The sequence below is a fragment of the Pararge aegeria genome, chromosome 21 (assembly GCF_905163445.1).
Source record: "Pararge aegeria chromosome 21, ilParAegt1.1, whole genome shotgun sequence".
Taxonomy (NCBI): Eukaryota; Metazoa; Arthropoda; class Insecta; order Lepidoptera; family Nymphalidae; genus Pararge; species Pararge aegeria.
In genome coordinates this window covers 11,514,353-11,535,871 of record NC_053200.1, presented here as the reverse complement: position 1 = coordinate 11,535,871, position 21,519 = coordinate 11,514,353, and the positions used below count along the sequence as shown (strand labels likewise).

Here is a 21,519-nt window from a genome sequence, read left to right as displayed (position 1 = left end):
CATAAAAATAAAACAATAAATAATTAATTAATTAAAAAAAACTAATTTCGCTGCATAGAAAACACTCTAGCGAGTGCGAGCGACACGGATAAGCGGCGATAACGAATAAAATATCAAATAAGGCCTTAATTAGCAGAATCAAAATTGCATTCAAATAATTAATTATTATTGTGAAGCAATCCGCACTGGGTCAGTGTAGGGAACTACGGTCTTAACCCCTTCTCATTGTGGGAGGAGACCCGTGCCCTGCAGTGGGCCATTAATAGGTTAAAATGATGATGATGATTTAATTACTATCACTAGAGTCGTAAACTAAACACTGTATTTTGACAACTGACTAAAGATTGCAATATACAATGATAAAAACGTCACTATAAACTGAATTCCATACCGCATTCATGTTCAAAATCAGACGTGTTTCTAAGAACATACTAAAATGAAAGATAGAAGAACGACTCTTATAGGTTTATTAATTATGTCAATATTTGACAAAATTTTGTTTGCTTATCACGTGAAGGCCAAGAAAATAACATCGGATCTTATTCATTTTGCATATCAAGTGATTATACGTGGTAGATTAGTGCAAGTTCTGTCTGTACATTGTGAAAGAGATATGTGCAATTAAATAGAAAAATTACAAAATCTTTCTGCAAACCGATTATTTTGATTGCTTATCAAATAAGCTTTTGCCATGGTAGTGGTGTGAAGTTCACATGATTTCAATACCCAACCAAATTAACAATTATAAATAGTGTCTGGGAAACTGAAAAACATTCATGTTCATCACAGAAACATTTTCCAGTAGTGAGAATCGAACCCACGGCCTTGGACTCAAAAAGCAGGGTCGCTGCCCACTGCGCCAATCGGCCGTCAAAAAAAAGATTTTAAGGGCATATTTTAAATCAAAGTTAACTCAGTAATTGCAAATTGTTTCGCGACTAAAAGCTTGTTGTACCACATCTATGCATGCATGCACAAGCTGGATTTATACAAAAATGTATTTACTTTTTAGTTGGTAATTTTTTTATTTATATATTATGAGCACCAAAAGGTTTACTGAAATAAAGAAATAACAATATTTTACAAATGGATCGCGTTTAGCATACTGTAAACCCATTTTTAGGCTACCAATAATATTTCAGTTAATTAAAAACGTCAATAGTTTACGTTAATAGTAAACCAGTTCGAAAATAAAGTGACAAAAGGAATTACAGTGTAAATAACATAGTAAAAAACTTTATAAATATAACAAAAAATAGAACAATCGAAACAAATATATTAAAACGAAACTAAAACCAAAAAGTTAATTAAGAATGTAAAATAAAAGTTGGTTTTATATATTACAAATTGGATTAGCAGGCGTTATTTATAGGAATCGAAATAGTAAATTAAGCTTAATTTTCATAATATTTATTTAAACATTATAATATTTGTATCTTTTCTGCAAACAAAATCTTTGCCTCAATTATTAAATAAACTCTTCCGGATAGTAAAAATTATACTATTTTAAAATTAAATATATTTTATCACTCACTTTAGAAAACATTTTGATTGTTGATTTTGTCTCACCAAATAAAATATGTTATTAGGTACTCGTTGACAAAGGTTTATATTACCATGATTATCGCCGAGGTTAACACTTTTGACCTCAGCAATATATTTATTTTGTAAATACCGATTTTTTGTTATCGCACCCAAAACATTAATTTATATCTTACGCAGAAAAAACGTACGACGTTTTCAAATTATCGGTTGCAGGAATTAATTAATGTACAATAAATCCCGCGTATTTATATTAAACTAGGTGTTACCCGCGACTTCGTCTGCGTTTGATTTTAAACACATATATAATACACATATATAACCTCTATAGTACAAAAATAATTATTTAAATCGGTTATAATTTGTCGGAGTTATGGTGTAAAATCGTCAAACACTTTCATCCCCTATCCTAAAGGAACCGAGCTCAATGTCGGGATAAAAAGTATTCTATATTACTTCTAACACTTCCATGAATATGTGTACAAAGTTTCATGAGGATCGTTTAAGCAGTTTGCGAGAAAGCGTAACAAACAAACTTACATTGACATTTATAATATTAGTAGGGATAGGGATAGGGATACCCCTGACTGTACTTAGTGGTAAGTAAATAAAATAAATAACTATGCTACTACAATACATACTTCGCCATCTAGCCCCAAAGTAAGCGTAGCTTGATTTATGGGTACTAAGGTAGTTGATGAATATTTTTATGAATATAAATACTAATAATATGCAGATAAACACTCAGTCTCTGTCGAACTGTCGAATGCCCATTACATTAGAAAAATTTATAGAGGCGTAACTTTTCTTAAATTTTCCTATTGTACCTGTGAAATTCTCTCAATTTTGTTCCCCTAAGAACCTTCCACAAAGAATAAGTAAAGTTAAAAAAAAATGATGAGATCAGTGAAGTAGCTAGAGAACCTAGTTATGGCGTGATCAAGGGAAATACGGGTTCATTTTTATATATATTCACCTATTTAAACATCGCTTAAAAAATGATTTCTTATCTATGTGATTGAGTATTATGTAAGTTTATAATAGTATAAATATATATCATAAATATCTATTATAGTATACAAGTTGTACCCTGCCACGCTTCGCTGTGGCACATTGTGATTGAATGCTTGAGAAAAATAGATAAAAACAATCCTTGATGCGTATTATATATCATGCTAAAATTTTAGCCCGATCGGGGCAGAACTTTTTAAATTTTTTGAAGCGTACACAAACCAACATAACATTTTTATATATATATATAGATATAAATTAATAGCGGTATTTTTGTAGTTAACTCGTAAATGTAGTATGTATGTTCATGTAAGTTTATTTTATTTTTTGTAACATCCTTTATGCACCACCCACTTTTCACTTTTTTATCGGCTTCGTACATTTAGGTAGTCTTTAAAAGATCACTTTTAGTGATAAGGCCGCCTTTGCACCCTAGCACTAAGTACTATTACTGTTTTCCTTCTGTTTTTCCTGTTGTGTTGTGTTGCAATAAAGTTTTTCTAGTCTATTCTATTCTATATTGATTATACGAAAATGACAAGATGAAAAGAATTAAAACAAAAATATTATTAAGTACTTTTACTATCTTTGGCAAATAAAAAGATACACATATTATATTACGGCACATAAGTTTCATTACTATCTATAATCATATTTACAAAATATATTTTAAATCTATCAGGCACGCCATTTTCACAGAGACAATGAAATGATATACATTGATCTATGCTTTATGGTTTGCTTGTGGTAATCTTTAGTGTTTAAGTTTGTCTTGCTACGTTATACGTTAATGACCCTTTCCGGCATACCCATTCCAACCACCTCCAACCCCACCAAGAGAATATCCTCCGCCAACAGCCAGTGGTGCAACATTATTGCCATAACCACCGCCATATCCGAGTAAAAGACCTCCATCTTGAGTATTTCTGGCTACTGCATCTGCCACTGCCTGGGCTTGAGCGGCACTAGTAGCAACAGCAGCGGCTTGAGCTCTGGCAGCGTTAGAGATACGTGAGGCTTCTATAGCTCGAGCATTAGCGATGGCAACCGCTTGAACTCGTGCTGCATTCGCAATGCGTTCCGCTTCAACAGCTCGTGCGACCTCAGCTGCCGCAGCGGCAGCGGCACGTCTTGCCGCTTCTGCAGCACGAGCGTTTTCATAAGCAGCAGCACGAGCTCTTTGTACATTAGCGATCCGAGTGGCGTCAAAGGCTTGAGCATTCTGAAGAGCGTTAGCTTGTCCAGCTCTCGCAGCTACTTCTGCGACACGCGCACCTTGAATGGCAGCAGCGGCAGCGTTTGCTATTTGAGCAACTTGCACGGCTTGTGCGTTCTGGATAGCACTGAGTTGAGCGGCACCAACAGCAGCGGCGTTATTCAACGGGGCACTGCTGCCCGCAACATTGGTGAGTACAGGTGCAGCACCATAGCCCGGTCCGCTTACAAGGTTGGAACCACCTGAAATTGCAGCGGCTGCTGAACCCAGATCATATCTATTCGCCGGTCCAGAGGAAACTATTATAGATGTACCGACACCGCTTTGTGAGGCAGATGAGTCCACTGCGGGTGCAGGAGTTCTCCTTCTTCCTCCTGTATTTAAAAACAAAATAGTTTAGGCAACTGAGAATATAGTCTCATATAAATATGCAACGAACTTTTTTGGAAAAAAATATGCAACTATTAGACGGATATGGCGATTTCTAATGTCACTGACCTTCTCCAAGCACATCACACGCTGCCGTGATGACAAAGAGAATCTGAAAACGATAAAGAGCACTTTTAAAAAAGGAAGCAGAAATAACAAGTTTAGGTAATTAGAAGTCAAAAAAAAAAAATATTTTGATATAGGTCGAATACAAATCTTTTTAGTTCACAAGATTAGTTACATCAACAACATAAACATTTCGTAAATCAATTTATTCTCGTTGAAATTTTATGCAGAGTAATAAATTTTATATATTATTGTTGTTGTGAGATAATTACAAGAGCATAACATTGCTTTTTTATTACTAATCTAACTAGGAATGGATCTTCCGAGGAAAGGCTCAAGAAAACCAATCAACCCCCTTTGCGTTCCCTTCAAGCAACACGACATTGGCGAAGTATAGCTACAATTATACCGAGCAGGCATGTCAAAAAGCCATATAATTAACCCAAAGCTGAAGAAGAAGTAGATTCCCGCTCAAAACATTGCTTACCGTTATTAAAGACATTTCTTTCGCTGTAAAACACCGCTTGATGCAAGTTTATCGAGTAAATTAATGCTTTCTACAAAACGCATCCACTTATATAGTGCACCCAATTGTAAACAATACCTAATAGACTCGATTCTGTTCTATTTGTATATTATTACGTGTCAGTAAGAAAAAAAGGAACGAACCCGCGCATACAAGTACTACAACGCTTGACCACACTTCGTGGAGATGCGTATGCAATAACAGCCTTTATTACTGTTATGTTTAAAGTGTGATTTTTTTTGATGATGTTTATTGAATAATCTTGGAAACTAAATAATTTATTGGCGACCGATTTAAAATTCGACATCTTTTGACACCCACTATAGACCGGAATTTGGAATATACGAGTAAATTATTCTCCTTTTCGATTACAAAGTTATTGCATCAAAAAACAAGAATTAACGTAATAAGTAGGGTAAATGTAAGACAATTACAGTTATTCCGAATGGAAATTGAATATTAATTCAAGAACGAGTTTTTCAAAAAAGAAATAACATAAAAAATATTAGTACATCAAAGACAATCTTATTTATTTATTTATTTTAGTATCTCAGTATTTATCCGAGGAATTTAATAGATGTGTTGTGAACAATATTCTTCCAGCAATTCTGCAAAATTTATACCTATATTAGCTTAATTTGAGAAACAGGGGAAAGGACGTCAAATCAAAAGATTGGGACTCATAATTAATTCGGCTATGGTTAGAAGAACTTATTTCATAAACAATGCGAGCAACAAATAGAGTTATGTATTTAGAAAGGTTTTGATTGATGAGAATTGTTAAGTTAAGATTAGTCAGAATTTTATTTAAGAATATTTATAAATGAAAAGTTTGAAAATGAAAAGTTTATTTGAACATCAACATTACAACTTATTTGTTACATACATTACGTAAAATATCGTTATAAGCCACAACAGAACATATCGCTAGCGAGCACACTAAGCTGAGCTTGTTATTGTGCGCGCTAGCAAGTCTCGATTTGTCAGTACTTTTTACCGAAAAAAATCTAAAATTTATAATGATGATAGTGTTACATTATATTATTATCACTTAGTCTAGGCGAAGTGTGTGTGTGTGTGTGTGTGTGTGTGTTGGGTTATGAACATGCACGTGTGACAGTGTCTGGATGTTAGTATATGTATATTGAAAAACTCTTCAGCTTTCTACATTATTAAGTAAACAAAAAAACTTTTCAGCTTTCTATATTACTTTGTAAGAGTAAAAGATTCGTTTTCTGGAGACATAGTTGCTTTCTGGAAGTTTATTTTTGTGCTTCACAGGTTTTTAGGTAGTCATTCCAAAAAAGTTCTCAGTTACTGTAATATATAGGCGACCAGGAGACTCGATTATTTTTCTTATTTTATTTTGTTCAACCAGCGGAGCAAAGCTTTCTCTCTCATGGGAAAGAGAGAGTATTAGAACTTTGACCCTCCACCCTGTAGCAATGCTACTTGGAGGGAGGAGAACTAACTATTTCTCTTAAGGGCTCGTTATACCTAATAACACGGTTTATTCCAATCTCCGCGTCAGTTCTTTCCTGCCATATTAATAATATGAAAATCTATATATATAAACACAATAACCTATTATTATTATTTACAATATATTATATTTCTTCAAACTGTTTATTTGTTGGCTGGCTTCTTTATATGACTAGAACTGCTTTGCTTATGACGCTGTGGTAAAATAAGCAAATTTTTCCCCGAATATGCCATTTAGAAGAAATTAAATACCGTAGGTCAAATGAAAGGTTATTATTATTAGAATTATCAAATACTTTCAAGTTAACTGTTAAGAAGTGAGTTAAGTGTGAGATCATCGGTAATTTTTTTAAGAAATATATAATTAAAAAAATTATAGATTATCTATATTATTAATTTATCATTCTCATCTTCAGCTATTTAATATGATCTGTGTGTTGGGTACATTCCTCCTTTCTCAGAGAGAGAGAGAGAGAGAGAGAGAGATTTGAAGCTGATATACTTGCTCACTACAGTGCTGTATTAATGAGGATTGGCGAGATGTAAACTATTAATTCTGATTATTAATAATGTTTCTTTTATTTTGAATGTTTTTTTTTCCATTTTTTCATAGAGGCAATAGAAAAATACGCTTTGTAAAAAATTCACCTCTTTATCTATTACGGTTCATAAGATGCAGCTCGCTGACCGACATATAAGCGACACAGATGAAAAATGTGATCTATGGTTTCCGTTTTTTTATTTCAGAACCTTTAAAACCACCCAGCATTGACCAGACTAAAAGTAACAGCCCGGAGTTTGAATTGTAGCAACGTAAAGAGTCTTAACTCCAAATTCTTCATTTCTATTAGTGGAAATGCCTCGTCGTATTACGGAGAGATCCTGGAGTCGATTCCAGAGTTGGCCTGAAACTGTAAGCTCCAGTAGCTTTTTATTTGTGAATAAACCAGTACTAGCTCTTATTTAGGAAACTGGTACCCCGTGCCTCGCAGAGAATGATAATATTGGCTTCGTGGTTGGTGTATGATCTGAAATATATAAATTAAAAACTTAAAAACCCCCGACTTGACTTGACTTGACTAGTTTACATTATTGTACTAGTAAAATAAAATTATTCATTGTTTTGTGGTGGTGGCGATCTCGTATTTGAAATATTTTCTAGTGTATATTCTACTGTGTAGTATTCTACTAGTCAAGCCATTTTATTTGCTAAACATACTGAGGGAGTTGAAAAAAAATATGTAATCTGCCATTGAGAGTTGCCGGCCATGTTAGACCGGTTTTCAAATCAAAATCGGTTCATCCGTTCAGGAAATACGAAGCAGTCATCAAACTTATAACAACCCGTCGTTGTTGCCTCGATAGCTAAAAACAATCTCTCCTATGAAAGAGGAGGCATGTTACCAGCAGTGAAAATTTAAATAAGATTGTCAACATGATGTTGTAAAACCCTTGAGATGCATGTTGAACAGAAATTAATGCAGACAAGATTGTCCAAAAAAGAGTGTAATTTCAGGGTCTATGTACGACTATTTATTATGTGAGTTTTTATAATCCACCATAACTTCTAAATACCTGACCAGATTTGGGTTATACGAGGTATCGTAAGAATCCTCCCGACATTAACCCACATTATTAAATAACCGACAATAAGCTAAGTAAGTATACAGTGTTTTAAATGTGTTTTTGATATTTATTATTGGTTATAACTTAGTATAATAAATATATAAAAACAAGTAATAAATATTGCCGTCATTTGTATTCCTCTTCCATCTTTGTATTTCTATTTTCCTTTTATGTCCCTAGATTCGTAGAGGTGTTTAAAGAAATATAAACAAAGTATTTATTGTTTGTTTTATGTGTATATGTATTACTATAAACATATATGATATTCCAATGATTTGCTTTCTCACGTGTATTTACAGTCCTATTGACAGGAAAATAGAGGCACTATTTTTATTTTTTAATTAGGTACATGCGTATTTATTCCCCAGAGGGCAGCACTGATGAAGCAAATTAAGTGAATTATTGGAGCATTTATCAAAATACCTCTATCTAATAATAGAGATGATGCAATTCATAGTTTAAATAATACTCTGGTCTGTTCTGAAAATATGAGGATAAGATGTGAGGTCACGTTTAATCAATAATCTAGCTTCAGTTTCTTCTTAACTACCATTACTGTAGAAAGTTAAACCTACGAGTATATATGACCTATGACCTTGTATTCAAGCGATTATAGTTGTTATATTTGATAATTATTAGTAAAACTTGATGAAATCGATAAAAAATAATTCTCGATTTCCTGGATGTGCATCGTAAGCTGAATTTGCATATAAATATATGCTGCATATAATTATAGCACTATTTTTCTTAATCAATCAAAACAAATCACTTTACTCAATACGTAACTGTTAATTTATCTTGTACAATAACAAGATAATAAGAAAAAATTAGATAGTTGTCGATGCCTAGTATACTAACAGAGAGCTAAGAACAGGATCTCAAGTGCGATATTGACGGGTTCTTGAGAACCAGCTTATAACTCGTAGATAGTTTATTGATAGATACGGACTTGAGAGAAACAGCGTTCTTGGCACCATTCCCGTGCATCGGCTGAAAGGAGTTAGTTGAGATTATATTTTAAGTTAGATAAAGGGTTAATTATTGACGTTAGTTAAAAACATTTTTGATGCAATCGTATGTTCTTTAATATTATATTTACACGACCAGTACTTAATATTAATATGCCGCTAACCATTTCCTTGGCACGTGACGTAGAAATGGATGTAGAAATTGATTATTCTATCTATAAAATTTTTGGTGTCATTCCTAATAAGTAAGTCGTTAATTTATTAATTTAGTGTCCTTTGCCATAGCCCCCGAGACCACCGCCAAGACCGTAGCCAAGTCCCCATCCGCCCAGTCCATTGCCAAGTCCGAGACCGCCAAGGTTAGCAACTCCTACTGGGATAGCATTGCCTACAGCTACGGGTGCGGCAGCGATTACTGCACCTCCGTTGCCTAAACCTGCTCCGCCACCGAGCCAAAGACCGCCAGCACCGGCGTTCCTCGCGACTGTATCGGCAACAGCTTGAGCCTGAGCGGCACTGGTGGCGATAGCGGCAGCTTGAGCTCTCGCTGCGTTCGCAATGTTGGCGGCTTCGATGGCACGTGCGTTCGCAATAGCGGCAGCTTGGACACGAGCGGCATTAGCAACACGTTCGGCTTCTACAGCGCGCGCGACTTCATTGGCAGCAGCAACAGAGGCGCGTCTCGCGGCTTCAGCGGCACGTGCGTTTTCGTAGGCGGCAGCTTGCGCTCTTTGGATGTTGGCCAAACGCGCGGCGTCTAATGCTTGGGCGTTCTGGATGGCGTTGGCTTGTCCAGCCCTGGCAGCAGCCTCTGTCACACGAGCGCCTTGAATGGCGGCAGCGGCAGCGTTGGCGATCTGGGCAGCTTGGACAGCCTGAGCGTTTTGAATAGCACTGAGTTGAGCAACACCGGCAGCAGCGGCGTTGTTCAGGTTACCACCTCCGCCGATGACGCCTGCTCCCGTTGATACCAAGCCTGATCCGGCACCGTAACCGACATTGTAACCAGCGGAGGGTACGCCGAGACCCCAGCCGCCTCCGACCAGTCCGTTGCCGCCAAGACCGCCTAGTCCATAACCGGAACTGACACCGATCAATCCACTCCCGTCAGCACGAGAGTCTGTAGCGGAGTTGTCCTTCCTAACATCTGCAATTTAAAAATATACTTCAGGGCCCTAACTCTCCATTACATTCAGTAAAGTATCGTTAAGGTATAAATTCCTTGAATACACATCTGAGAGAAGCTCAGATTTATCTAATGGTCTCAAAAGTAAATATGCAAAATCAACAGAATTCTTGGTGCCTATTGAAATCTGAGAAGTATATCCCAAAATTTTAACTAAACTGTTGTATTTGTCCTAAAAAAAGAGTAAAAAAGAACACTGCGTGCAAAACTTTACGTCACATATTATATATCTCTAAAATCGGCAGAAATTTATTAGTAGTAGTAAAGTTTATTAAAATTCAGTAAAATATAACTCAATGAATCTCGTAACGATGGTCCCGGCTTTGGTAGAAATACCGAAAAATTGTTATAATAATACATACATTTCTTTAGAACATCAGGGCCGATATCTATCTATTATTTTTAAATAAATATATGAAAACTAAACATTTACCCTCTGCAATCACTCCATACGCCGCGGCGATGACAAAGAGAATCTGGAAAAATTTGTTTGTATTAATGTTATGTCTATAACTAAATCCAGCCATGCATCACTATGACAATCTCATATTAATTTTCTGTTACCGAGCCAACAATATTCAAAAACTGTTTTTTTATACGGTTATGTATTTACAAACATTCCCGTAATTCTTCCCGAATAAACTCAACTCACCGTAAGTCGAGACATGGCTAATAATTGTCCGCTACAACACACTTGTGTATCAAACTGATTAAAAACAAATTATGATGACTTCCACAAATCGCTTGCACCTTTTATACAACGCCAAAAATTACTAACATCGAATTAACAATGCTAAATACAGTGCCGCCCTATTTGAATATCATTACCTGCCGGTATAAAAACCAATCGGTGAACCTGTACTGCAATAATACGGCTGACCACACAGCTTTGTATATATTAATAAAAAAAACATCATCAGGAATATCGACTCTAAAATTATGAATAAAAGAACAAAAATCCTACAAAATTTACTAACTATTTCGTCCTGTTCACTTGAACAATGAATCTGAAATTGTTCGCATCCCACAGCAGTTTCCTCGAGCAGTCATTGAGTTACCGTGATAGACTCCTTGCTCAATAATCCAAACTATTTACATAAATGCTATATTTGTTTCTTTGTTACCTTTGTTTGGCAGTGTACGAGTCTTTTAGTAATTTCGCAATTCTATAGCTTACATCTTGGCAATCAGATATTTTTTATCTCGATAAAGCAACAGTGTAGACCTCACGGGACTTTTAAAATAGAAACAGGTTACTTCTTATCCGGCGAAAACTGACGTTCCGACTTATTTAAAAAAAAAGTAAAAGCAACGCCGAAGAAGTTGTGGGCAACAGCAACTAGGCTAATTTTATCATAATTGCAAAACTGTTTTGTTGGTTTGTAGGTCTGTACTTCAATTAAAAAGCAACATAGCAACGGATTGAAATATACAACAACAATACACACATCGCCATCTGGCCCCAAAGTAAGCGTAGCTTGTTTTATGGGTACTAAGACTGTTGAATATTTATATGAAGAATATACACAAGTACTTATAATATACAGAAAACATACAAAACATACATTTTCGTCACACAAACATTTTCCAGTCGTGGGAATCGCACCCATAGCCTGGACTCAGAAAGCAGGGTCGCTGCCCACTGCGGCAATCGGCCGACAAACATGCCAAAGGAAGCTCATGACATATTACCTAACCTATACCGTAACTTATAAATCAGCCTATGTTAGAAAAGTATGGCTTTGCCGTTCGTGGAGCTATAACGTGACATTTAAGTCCTGAAATAATAGTTTGCGTGACAGTCAGAAAATGAAATATATTTTTTTTGAGATTTTACGGTACCTACATATAGGTTTTTTTTTTTTTGTGTTCCTTCCTATTTTCCTCCGACATGGCGGTCGGAGACTGTTCTAGGTCGGTACTTATAATTTCACTCAGTTATTGTATTTGCTCTGTTTTGTGTATTTTCATAGACATTGAGGTGCAGATTTGTCATTCGGTGTACATTCTTATCTAGCACTCTGATTATACGTATATACTACTTTTACATGACATCAAATTACCTACATATTAGTCTTACATTAAATTACCTACATATTAGGTACATATAGGTTGGTAGAGTTTTGAAAACAAATTTTGTAATTTACTGTTGTTATTTTTTGTTGTAAATGCAGTACAGTCAAGAACACTTCGAGCATACCCTTACGTATAACGTCGAATAAAGTCGGAACGGTTATTCAGTGTTTTATCACGTTCAGACATTTGAAGGGTTCGCTCAGCTGAAGTGTGACAAAATAAAAAATTACTATTTCGATGTTATAACCTGTATATATGGGTCCCAGAGTGCTGTGACGAGCAGCACAAATCGGAGCTCAACTAGTAACTTGACCTTACCCATAACTTCTTAAAAGTGAATCTGAAGTGTGAAGTGAAGTGAAGTGAAATGAAAATCATTTCATTCTTGGCGACCAACTTTAATTTAAAGTTTATTGTGTAGTTTATTGTGTCTCTATATAAATGAAAATGCTTGTTAAAACCGATGAAAGTTTTTTGCCTTACTTAATTGAATAAATATATTTTTAAAATTATAAGGCTGATAAAAAAGGCATATTCAAATTAAGGCTCCAGCCGGTTTAAATCGGAACGGTTCTAAATTACGTTTCTATCCAATGTAAAATGATATTGTTGCATTAATATCTTGTATACCTAATCTAAGTTCGAGTATTAAAACAAGGCATAGTCCTACAACCTGTTGTATTTTTGTACAGTGTTGATACATCTTCTATATTATAAAGGCGAAATATTTGTTTGTTTTTTAGTTAGTAATCGATAAACTCAGAATCTAAGTAACCGAATTAATAATTATTTTATCATTAGAATGATATAGGCCACATATTATTTTAGTAATAATAATATTCCCATCTAGATTAATAGTATACGTAAAGAAATCCAGAAAAAAGCAATACCATGCTGCTTTACCCGCGTCACAAATTTAATTTTGTGTAGCGTAAAGAATGCGCAGCAAAACAGTCTTGCTATAACCCTTCTCTGTGCAAGTATGTTTACGTTCCAAACAAAATGGCCATATTCTATCTTGATATTCCTTTTACAGGTCACTCTTTAATGAAAGTTATATTTTCTTCGTAAAAAATCAATATCTACAGCCTATCTAAAACATATATAGGTATAGTAACCCTTGTGTTCTTTTTGTGTCGGTATATTCTTACTTATATAATCATCGTCAAAGTTTTTAAGGTGTGGATGTGTGGACGTTTGTTAGACAAACTTACGTTTGTCACGCTAAAACTACTAAACAGATTTGACTGTGAAATAGAAAAATTTTCACCGCAGAAAAATTCATGGTTCCTGCGCGGATTGCGCCAAACGGAATTTCATGTGGATGTGCTATAACTTTTTTAAGTTAATATATATAAAAAAAATTTAATTAAAACAGTGCCACGTGATTTAATAAACAATTAACAACCGAGTACAAATTGCGTGTCATTGTTATTCTAGGCCTTTACGCGCTTGAGTAATAGGATTTAACAAATTGATGAAATTGTATTGATCGGAATGCTAATCCGAATCGATGCAACTGTATTTACTTTTTATAGTTTATTTATTAATTTCCTCTATGTATTGTTTTTTATTTACACGTAATTTTACCGGAGTAATTTTTTAATATGTTGCCTTACTTATTAAAACATTATTTATTACCTGTATTTACTTTTTCATAAAGATAACTGTAGATACGTAAGTGTTAAGCAGAAGCTGTTTGTATTTTTTAAAAAGCAAAGTATATAAAACGCAATCGGCACAATCACGAACTTTACGAACTATATAAAGAGCCCAATGTAGTAAAAACCATTCAATCCTTACTATTAAAATTATCAATGCAAGAGTGTGTTTGTTTGTCTTTTCTTTGGAAAGGATTATCTCTTCTTTACGCTCACATGGTGGTCTGTTCACACATTGTGAAAGTAGACAAAGCTTCTTGGAAGTCGTCCAAAAGAAACACAATGTTTAACTTTAACAATATTTATTTTAACTTTTCAGTAGTATTCTATTTCTTCTATTAACGGTACGGTTTCATAATAATATCTCGGCCTTGTTATGTACCTGCAAAAAAAAACAATTATCAGTGAAAGAAAAACAAAACATTTTAACTTCAAACACGCCTCCGTTAAAATTAGATAAGAAATTATTATTGGACAATAAATAATTATAAAAACCTCCTTATTAATATTATAAATATGAATGTTGATTATTATGAAACTTTAGGTATGGTTCCAAAAAAAAAAAAAACTTTTATATGGTACGTCTCTTAATCTGGTATGTATACTATTTAAACTATTTTGGATTTTTTTTTTCCATTTGCACCCTAGTTCATACTTCTGCTGCTTTGCAATCTTGCCTGATATTAGTGATGATAATACTAAAAGGAAGCGAGCTTGGAGGATGTACATTCTTACATCTTCACTTTTGGGGGGCGGAGTTCGAATCTTTCGAAATTCTTTCGATTTTTCTAAAAGGGACTTTTCTAAGTTTTGTGCGTTTTAAATAATTAAAATATCACTTTCTTCAACGGTGAAAGACAACGACGTGAGGCTAAATGCCTGAGATTTCTCCGTAATGTTCTCAAAAAGGCGTGCGAAGTCAAACAAAGACTTCTCATTGTGGAGCGAGACCAGAGCCTTGTAGTGGGCCAGTAATAGGTTAAAAGGCTAATAAAGAATTATTTATAGGTGCTCGGGAAAATAGACGTCGGAAGGTCCATATCTCTGTGGTACTAGACGCGAAAAGAAATACCTAGAAAAAAATACCCGGCTAAGTTTGTTGTGGGCTCTTCTTACACCAGGGCGCGTTTGGAACCCTCGTAGCTTTAGGTTTAAGTTGGCGAACGCAGTTATCACCATCCCCTTACAATTATGTAAACATGTATGTATGAACGCTTCATAAGTGGCTGTGATAGGCCTACATGAATAAAGAAATTTTAAATTTATCAACTTTAGTTGATATTAAAATATCCCACTTACTCATATAAAACTGGTGGTGACCGAACAATAATTTTCTCTTGACCTGTAATCTTGTCAATCGCATTGCCCACTATCTCCTTTTTCCTCTGAACGTGACTCCAAGCTCCTGATACGATGTCGATGATAGTGGGTATCTTCCCCTATAAGGATAAAGAACATTATTAACAGTTACATTCATCAGCACAAATCATCACATCATCAACACATCGCCAGCCCATTACAGGGCACACAGAATCAGAAGACCAGAAGAATATTTAGACCATAGTCCACTACGCTGGCCAAAAGCGGACTGGTAGACTTCACACAGCTTCAGGTATGTTATGGAGAACTCTCAGGCATGCAGGTTTCCTCACGATGTTTACCTTTACCGTTAAAGTAAGTGACATTTTAAATTTCTTAAAAACGCACCAGCGTTTTATCGAACTCGATTACCCCAAAACCACTAACCTATCACCGCTTATTAATTTTACAAATAATACAATTGAACTATCATTATCATCCTAGATGTCACTGCTGGACACAGGAATCCTCTCATAAAAAACAAGTGCCTGGCTTGACCAACCCGTATGTGTTGGTCAGCACATACGGGTACACTTATGATGTAAGCGGCTCATTAGCGGCAATTACCAAGACATACCGCTGCACGCCAAGACAAGCACACACGGCAGGGCAGATAATATTTCCACGGCCAAGTAAGCGTGAACCCATTTTTAAATAGGTCTGAATGACCAAAGAGATCAAGGCCGAGAGCAACGATTCTCGGGGCATGCAATAAACATATCCTGCAACGTGTTGCCCTATGTCCATCACCCTGAAGCCTAGCTACCTGCTAAGCCTCTATACCGGCAACCATGCCCTTTAGAATGGAACCCAGCATTGAAGAATGCTGCTTAGCGGCAGAAATAAGCGTGGCGGTAGTACTTCCCCGGATGAGCCCTGTCTAATAAAGCTGTACCACTAACCAAACCTCTGGTAACACTGCACTGCGTAACCCCGCGATTTTATATCAGCAGACTCACGTTTACAGTCCCCTGCCTTCGCATCTCTAAGCATTCCGATGCAATGTGCCTTTACCTCCCATCGCGAATTGTCGCAAGCTATTGCATCCACTTCAATGCTTCGAAGGTAAATCCTTAATCCTTCCTTTTCGATGCTTGGAGGTCGAAATATAAACATTAGAATCTGCATCTCCTTATCACTAGTTCCTAATTACGATGTGTAAAGATAAATGCTTTGCTCTGCTGTCCCCGGTGTACGCTGGGCTTATGAAGTTCATCAATAAATCTTTACTAATATTATAAATGTGAAAGTGTGTTTGTCTTTTTGTCCATAACACCGTAACTAAGCATCCAATCAGCTTGATGTTTTGCATAGAGCTAGTTAGAAGGACGGAGAGTACCGTAGGATCAAACGGTGTGCAAAAAACGTAATAAGCGGGCTTAGAATACGGGCAACAGCTAGTAGTATATAATGATAATAAAATAAAACATACCAGAACAGCGGATTTTGCCTTTAAAACCGCTCCAGCCTTCGCCGATGCTATGCCTAAAAGTGCACCTTTGCCCAGAACAACGCCTTTTGCCAGCAATGCTCCTGCGAAAATAAATAGCAAATTATTGTAGACACGTATTTACCGCAACGTTATTATGAGAAATAAACACTATTTTCAGCAGCTATTTTACAACTGTCCTATTTTATTACTCGAAATAACAGAAGTATTTTTTTACAGTTATTATTGATGAACCAAGCCGATAACCCATTTGATGGTGAGTGGAAAATCATCGCCTATAAACAGAAAAACACTACGAAGAGCACGCATGAAACACATCCCACAAAGTGTCGCTCTGTGTCCATCAATCGGAGGCGTAGGATTAAAACCTCTTGTACCTTAAATTATTATGAATAACAGTATGGCGGTAGTACTTCCCAGGACTAAATCTTTCACAAAAAGCTAAACACACAAAAATTTAATTTTTAGATAGGTACTTTACCTTTAAGAGCAGCTCCTTTGAGAACAAGTCCGGCCAGAGCTTTTGCACCGAGCACCGCAGCAATTCCCTTTACAGCCAGGCCACCTGTAAAAATCGAATATTAATTATTTGGATAACCGATGAACTCCAGGCCTATTCTGTATCTCGGTGGAAAAGAAATGACGTTAGAAACTATAACAAATTTTAAACAAATGACTGGCAAGCGTCTCTTTTGCCTTGTATTTAAACATCAATTTCCATCAAATCAATCTTGGAAACTAAATCTCTCCGGTTATGTTAGTTTCAATAGTTTTTAGCGTATTCTTATGCCCACAGTTACAGATTTAGGTTTTCGGGTGGGAACTATTCTAAATGGCAAGGAAAGAATAATATTACGAGTATGTAAGATAGATACGCTTCCATAGGTTTTTTACAGTTATAATCGAGGGACCAATAAGGTGGGCGACCTTATGGTAAACGGAAAACCTTGGCATAAAAACCGAACATCACTTGGCAGGGTATGTAAGGAAACCTCCTGTAACCTGCCGCACTGTGTTCATCATCCTGAGGCGTACGTGTTAAGCCTCATATGCACGTTATTACACCTGCAGATGTATTTCCAACATCATAATTTTTCTATCGTGCGGGAGATGAAACGGAGCCATCAACCTTTTCATTAAGAAATTTGTCAATTGTATAGTAAAAAACAAAAAAAAACTCAACAAGCAATTAATATAATATACATAATAATATATATATACTAGTGGTCTCCCACTGGTCGAAATTGGACCTGTCAAAGACTATATTCTTTAATCACAGATTTCGCAAAGGCTACACTTGCTGTCTATTGCCTGTTTTTATCAAAGAAATTATAATCCAAAAAGTTATTAAAAAAACATACTCTATGTTACGATTACGATAGAAACATGTTATATCAATACAAAGTATAGTGGGTAATGTTTTTTTTATTGATTTCATGTAAATGTAAAAAATGTAATGTAAACATTAGCATATGCACTCCTTCTCTGTAAGGTGGGAAATTTTATACTCCTCCGTCCGCGCAATTTTCGTAAAAAGGGGTAACCTCGCTGTCAATTGGTTTTTTTTATCAAACAAATTATAATCCAAAAAGTTATTAAAAAACATACTCTATGTTACGATTACGATAGAAACATGTTATATCAATACAAATTATAGTGGGTAATGTTTTTTTTTATCGATATAATGTAAATGTAAAAAATGTAATGTAGGTAACATTAGCATATGCACTCTTTCTCTGTAAGGTGGGAAATTTTATACTCCTCCGTCCGCGCAATTTTCGTAAAAAGGGGTACCAGTTTTTGTTTCACGTTTTAATATATAAGTATACGACTTTATGTGAACTTATCTCTGTATATTAATCTATTATTTAAAATTTACTTTGTGAACCATCCAATGTCAGCTCAACTGATATCTTCTTACGATTAGGTTGCCTTAAAGGAGCTTTCAATATTCCGCCTACTATCTTTCCCCTGATGATATTTTATTTATCTATTTATCTAAATTACCTTTAATAACAGCTGCCTTCAATGCCAATCCAGCGAGGGCCTTAGAGCCGATTGCCTTGACAGCGGCAGTTTTCAAAGCCACACCGGCTCCTGCAACGGCCGCCGCTTTGCTGATGGCCGTTTTGGCCACCGCTTGTGCCAGCGCCACTGAGGCCAAGGTAGGCAACGTTAATATACAGAGGCACACCAACTGAAATTAAGAAAATAGGGAATGTATCATCACCATCAACCTATAACCTCAGAATGAAAAGGGTTTAGGTCGTAGTCCACCACGCTGGCCAATTGCGGATTGGTAGACTTAACACACCATTAAGAACGTTATGGAATACTCTCAATTATGCAGGTTTCTTCAGATTTAAAACGAGCAAACACCTACGGGATTATTCCTATCTCTCCCGCAGCTCTGCCTTTCAAGGGGACAAAAAGAAAATAAAAATGCGAAAAAACGAAAAAAGCTGGGGGATCGACCGGGAAAAAACAGTTTGATCTATCCCCTCGTCGGGAGCAGGGGGTCAGACCGCACTGTTTATTCCTCTCTGTCCCCCTGAGGCAGGGGGACGGATAGGAATAATGTCACTTTCGGCTACCCAGCTTAGCGGGATGGAATATATTATAATACGTCAGTACACTAAATAAGACTTCCGCTGGCAAAATTGACTATAGAAATACAAATCAGTAATACAAATCCATAAAACTTGGTAGAGACCTCTACGTGCTAAATCTTTTTTTAAATATAATCTGTCCGAATTTGTTTGTTTGTCTATGCTGTTCACACTTCAAAAGAGTGATGTAATCTATGAAACGAGAAAAAAGAAAATCTGCAAGTATGAAATAAAAACTCACCGACACCAATAAAATTCTCAGTTCCATTTTGACTTCGGTTTAAAGGGCAATTAAATTAATTAGGTGAAGGCGAACGATATTTATACTATACTTTAAGGGATTGCATAATTGGACCTAAGTACACTTAGTTTAAATCGTAATTAGAACTTACCGACATTACCTAATGATAATATAAAAATTCTCATAGTTTTTAGTTGACTCAGTTGTACCTACCAGGTTTATTAATTACATACGTATTAATCACACATTGTGGGCTAAACTGTCAAAACTTCAACCTCCTTTCGAACATTTTCAAACAAACTTTTATTGATTTTTTACAGGGGACTGAGAAATCACATGCAATACCTCTTACCAGCTATCACTTACATACATTAAACCAGCTGTTATCGAGCTATTGTTTTCATCATGACTTTATAACTTGGTTGAAAGCTTAAAAAATAACCAAAATACTGTAAATACTAATTTATTTTAACACAAAAATAGCCCTCAGGACTCACTACTATATACTTTTTTGTACATACTTCGAGAAAATGCTAATTTTAAGAGAGTTACCAATTTAAAAACATAATTAGGATAATCTTCAGTCTAGTTTATCCCTCATAATACCATCGAACTGTGAAGAATCGTTAAAGTCTGAACAGATACTATTTATAACATTATGACAACTTACGGCGGCTACTGACGGCTGAGTGGCGCAGTGGGCAGCGACCCTGCTTTCTGAGTCCAAGGCCGTGGGTTCGATTCCCACAACTGGAGAGTGTTTGTGTGATGAACATGAATGTTTTTCAGTGTCTGGGTGTTTATCTGTTAATTATAAGTATTTATGTGTATTATATTCATAAAAAAATATTCATCAGCTATCTCAGTACCCATAACACAACGCTTACTAACGCTTACTTTGGGGCTAGATGGCGATGTGTGTATTGTCGTAGTATATTTATTTATTATTAAAAACTTAGCCCTTCACTGCAATCTTATCTGGTGGTGAGAGATGGTCCAGTCTGAGATGTAAGGACACCAGTTTTGGTTTCTAAGTGGCATCGTAACATAACGCTGAATCGTTTGGCGGTCCGTGTTTGTCAATAGTGAAACCAGCCACGGCCGAAGCTTCCAGACCAGATCACAAAGATATGTATGTATGCCTTGGACCGAACTAATTGGGCTAGATTATGCCAGTATGCCTGAGAGTTCTTCACAGTGTTCTCAAAGGTGTGTGGAGTCCACCAATTCACACTGGGCCAGCGTGGTGGACTACGGCCTTAACCCCTTCTCATTGTGGGAGGAGACCCGTTCTCTGTAGTGCGCCAGTAATGGGTTGATGTGAAAAATGCCAGAAGACAGTGAAAATAAAGTACGCTAAATCTTAGAGTCTAATTACCAATCATTTTGTTTGAACATTTCAATGTCATTTTCTAACACCTTGTATAAGTCGGATTATTTCTATTTATTTATTTCTTATCATTGTTTTCATTATATAAATATCCCACTGTTGGCAAGGCTCCAGAGCTTTAGTCAGAAGGCGTAAAAAATTAATGTCCGTAGGTAGGCATAGCGAACAAACAAAAACCGATCAATGTTAGTGTCACACGGGCCAATATTCAAACACCCGATAATTGAGTTGACCCCAATTTTGAACAGCAACTGGTTTTGAGTCGCATTTTTGTTGAATATTTTTGTTAGAGTACCTACCTAATATTATTATTTTATATAGTTTATTTTATATAGTTTATTTAAAAAATATTTAAGAATGTTTGCACTAATGCGAAATCGCTACACATTAAATATAGTATAATGAAATCTGATAACAAAGTACAAACAACCTGGAAAATAGTTAATTACGAGTCAGGAAAAACTAAATCTCGTGATGTGGATTTTGAACTTATTGTTGATAACAATAAAGTGACGTCTGACAGGGAGGTTGCTAATACTTTCGAAAACTTCTTTCAGAATGTTCCCATTTTGTTAACAGATTCTCTAAGCTCTTCACCAATAGCAGCTCAGCGTATATTGAGAGATAATGTTAAAGAGTGCAATGTTTTATTTAATTTTAAACATATATCTGCAATAGATA

General features: G+C 35.7%; 3 protein-coding genes across 3 annotated transcripts; all 3 read right to left on the bottom strand.

Annotated features, from left to right (window-relative positions):
* Window positions 1-3,179: 3,179 nt before the first annotated feature.
* LOC120633306 (tol-Pal system protein TolA-like) lies at window positions 3,180-4,792 on the bottom strand. Its single transcript, XM_039903495.1, has 3 exons — window positions 4,752-4,792; window positions 4,268-4,310; window positions 3,180-4,143 (listed from the first exon to the last, which is right to left on the bottom strand). The coding sequence occupies exons 1-3, from the start codon at window positions 4,764-4,766 to the stop codon at window positions 3,341-3,343; spliced, it is 861 nt and encodes a 286-aa protein (XP_039759429.1). The 5' UTR covers window positions 4,767-4,792; the 3' UTR covers window positions 3,180-3,340.
* A 4,340-nt stretch (window positions 4,793-9,132) lies between these two features.
* Window positions 9,133-10,719, bottom strand: LOC120632967 (uncharacterized PE-PGRS family protein PE_PGRS46-like). The gene is made up of 3 exons (XM_039902963.1): window positions 10,705-10,719; window positions 10,486-10,528; window positions 9,133-10,013 (listed from the first exon to the last, which is right to left on the bottom strand). The coding sequence occupies exons 1-3, from the start codon at window positions 10,717-10,719 to the stop codon at window positions 9,133-9,135; spliced, it is 939 nt and encodes a 312-aa protein (XP_039758897.1).
* Window positions 10,720-14,104: 3,385 nt separating this feature from the next.
* On the bottom strand, window positions 14,105-19,475 carry LOC120633443. The gene is made up of 6 exons (XM_039903651.1): window positions 19,449-19,475; window positions 18,606-18,795; window positions 17,080-17,163; window positions 16,581-16,681; window positions 15,089-15,228; window positions 14,105-14,171 (listed from the first exon to the last, which is right to left on the bottom strand). Exons 1-6 carry the CDS (start codon window positions 19,473-19,475, stop codon window positions 14,105-14,107), a joined length of 609 nt encoding a protein of 202 aa, XP_039759585.1.
* Window positions 19,476-21,519: the final 2,044 nt, after the last annotated feature.

Coding starts and splice junctions, on each gene's coding strand:
- LOC120632967 (XM_039902963.1), bottom strand. Junction 10,014..10,485: donor GTATGGAGTGATTGCAGAGG/GTAAATGTTTAG, acceptor TTTAAATTGCAG/ATGTTAGGAAGGACAACTCC.
- LOC120633443 (XM_039903651.1), bottom strand. CDS start 19,475: ATGGAACTGAGAATTTTATTGGTGTCG. Junction 15,229..16,580: donor AGGCAAAATCCGCTGTTCTG/GTATGTTTTATT, acceptor TTATCCTTATAG/GGGAAGATACCCACTATCAT. Junction 14,172..15,088: donor TCACCACCAGTTTTATATGA/GTAAGTGGGATA, acceptor TTTTTTTTGCAG/GTACATAACAAGGCCGAGAT.
- LOC120633306 (XM_039903495.1), bottom strand. Junction 4,144..4,267: donor GTGTGATGTGCTTGGAGAAG/GTCAGTGACATT, acceptor TTTTAAATACAG/GAGGAAGAAGGAGAACTCCT.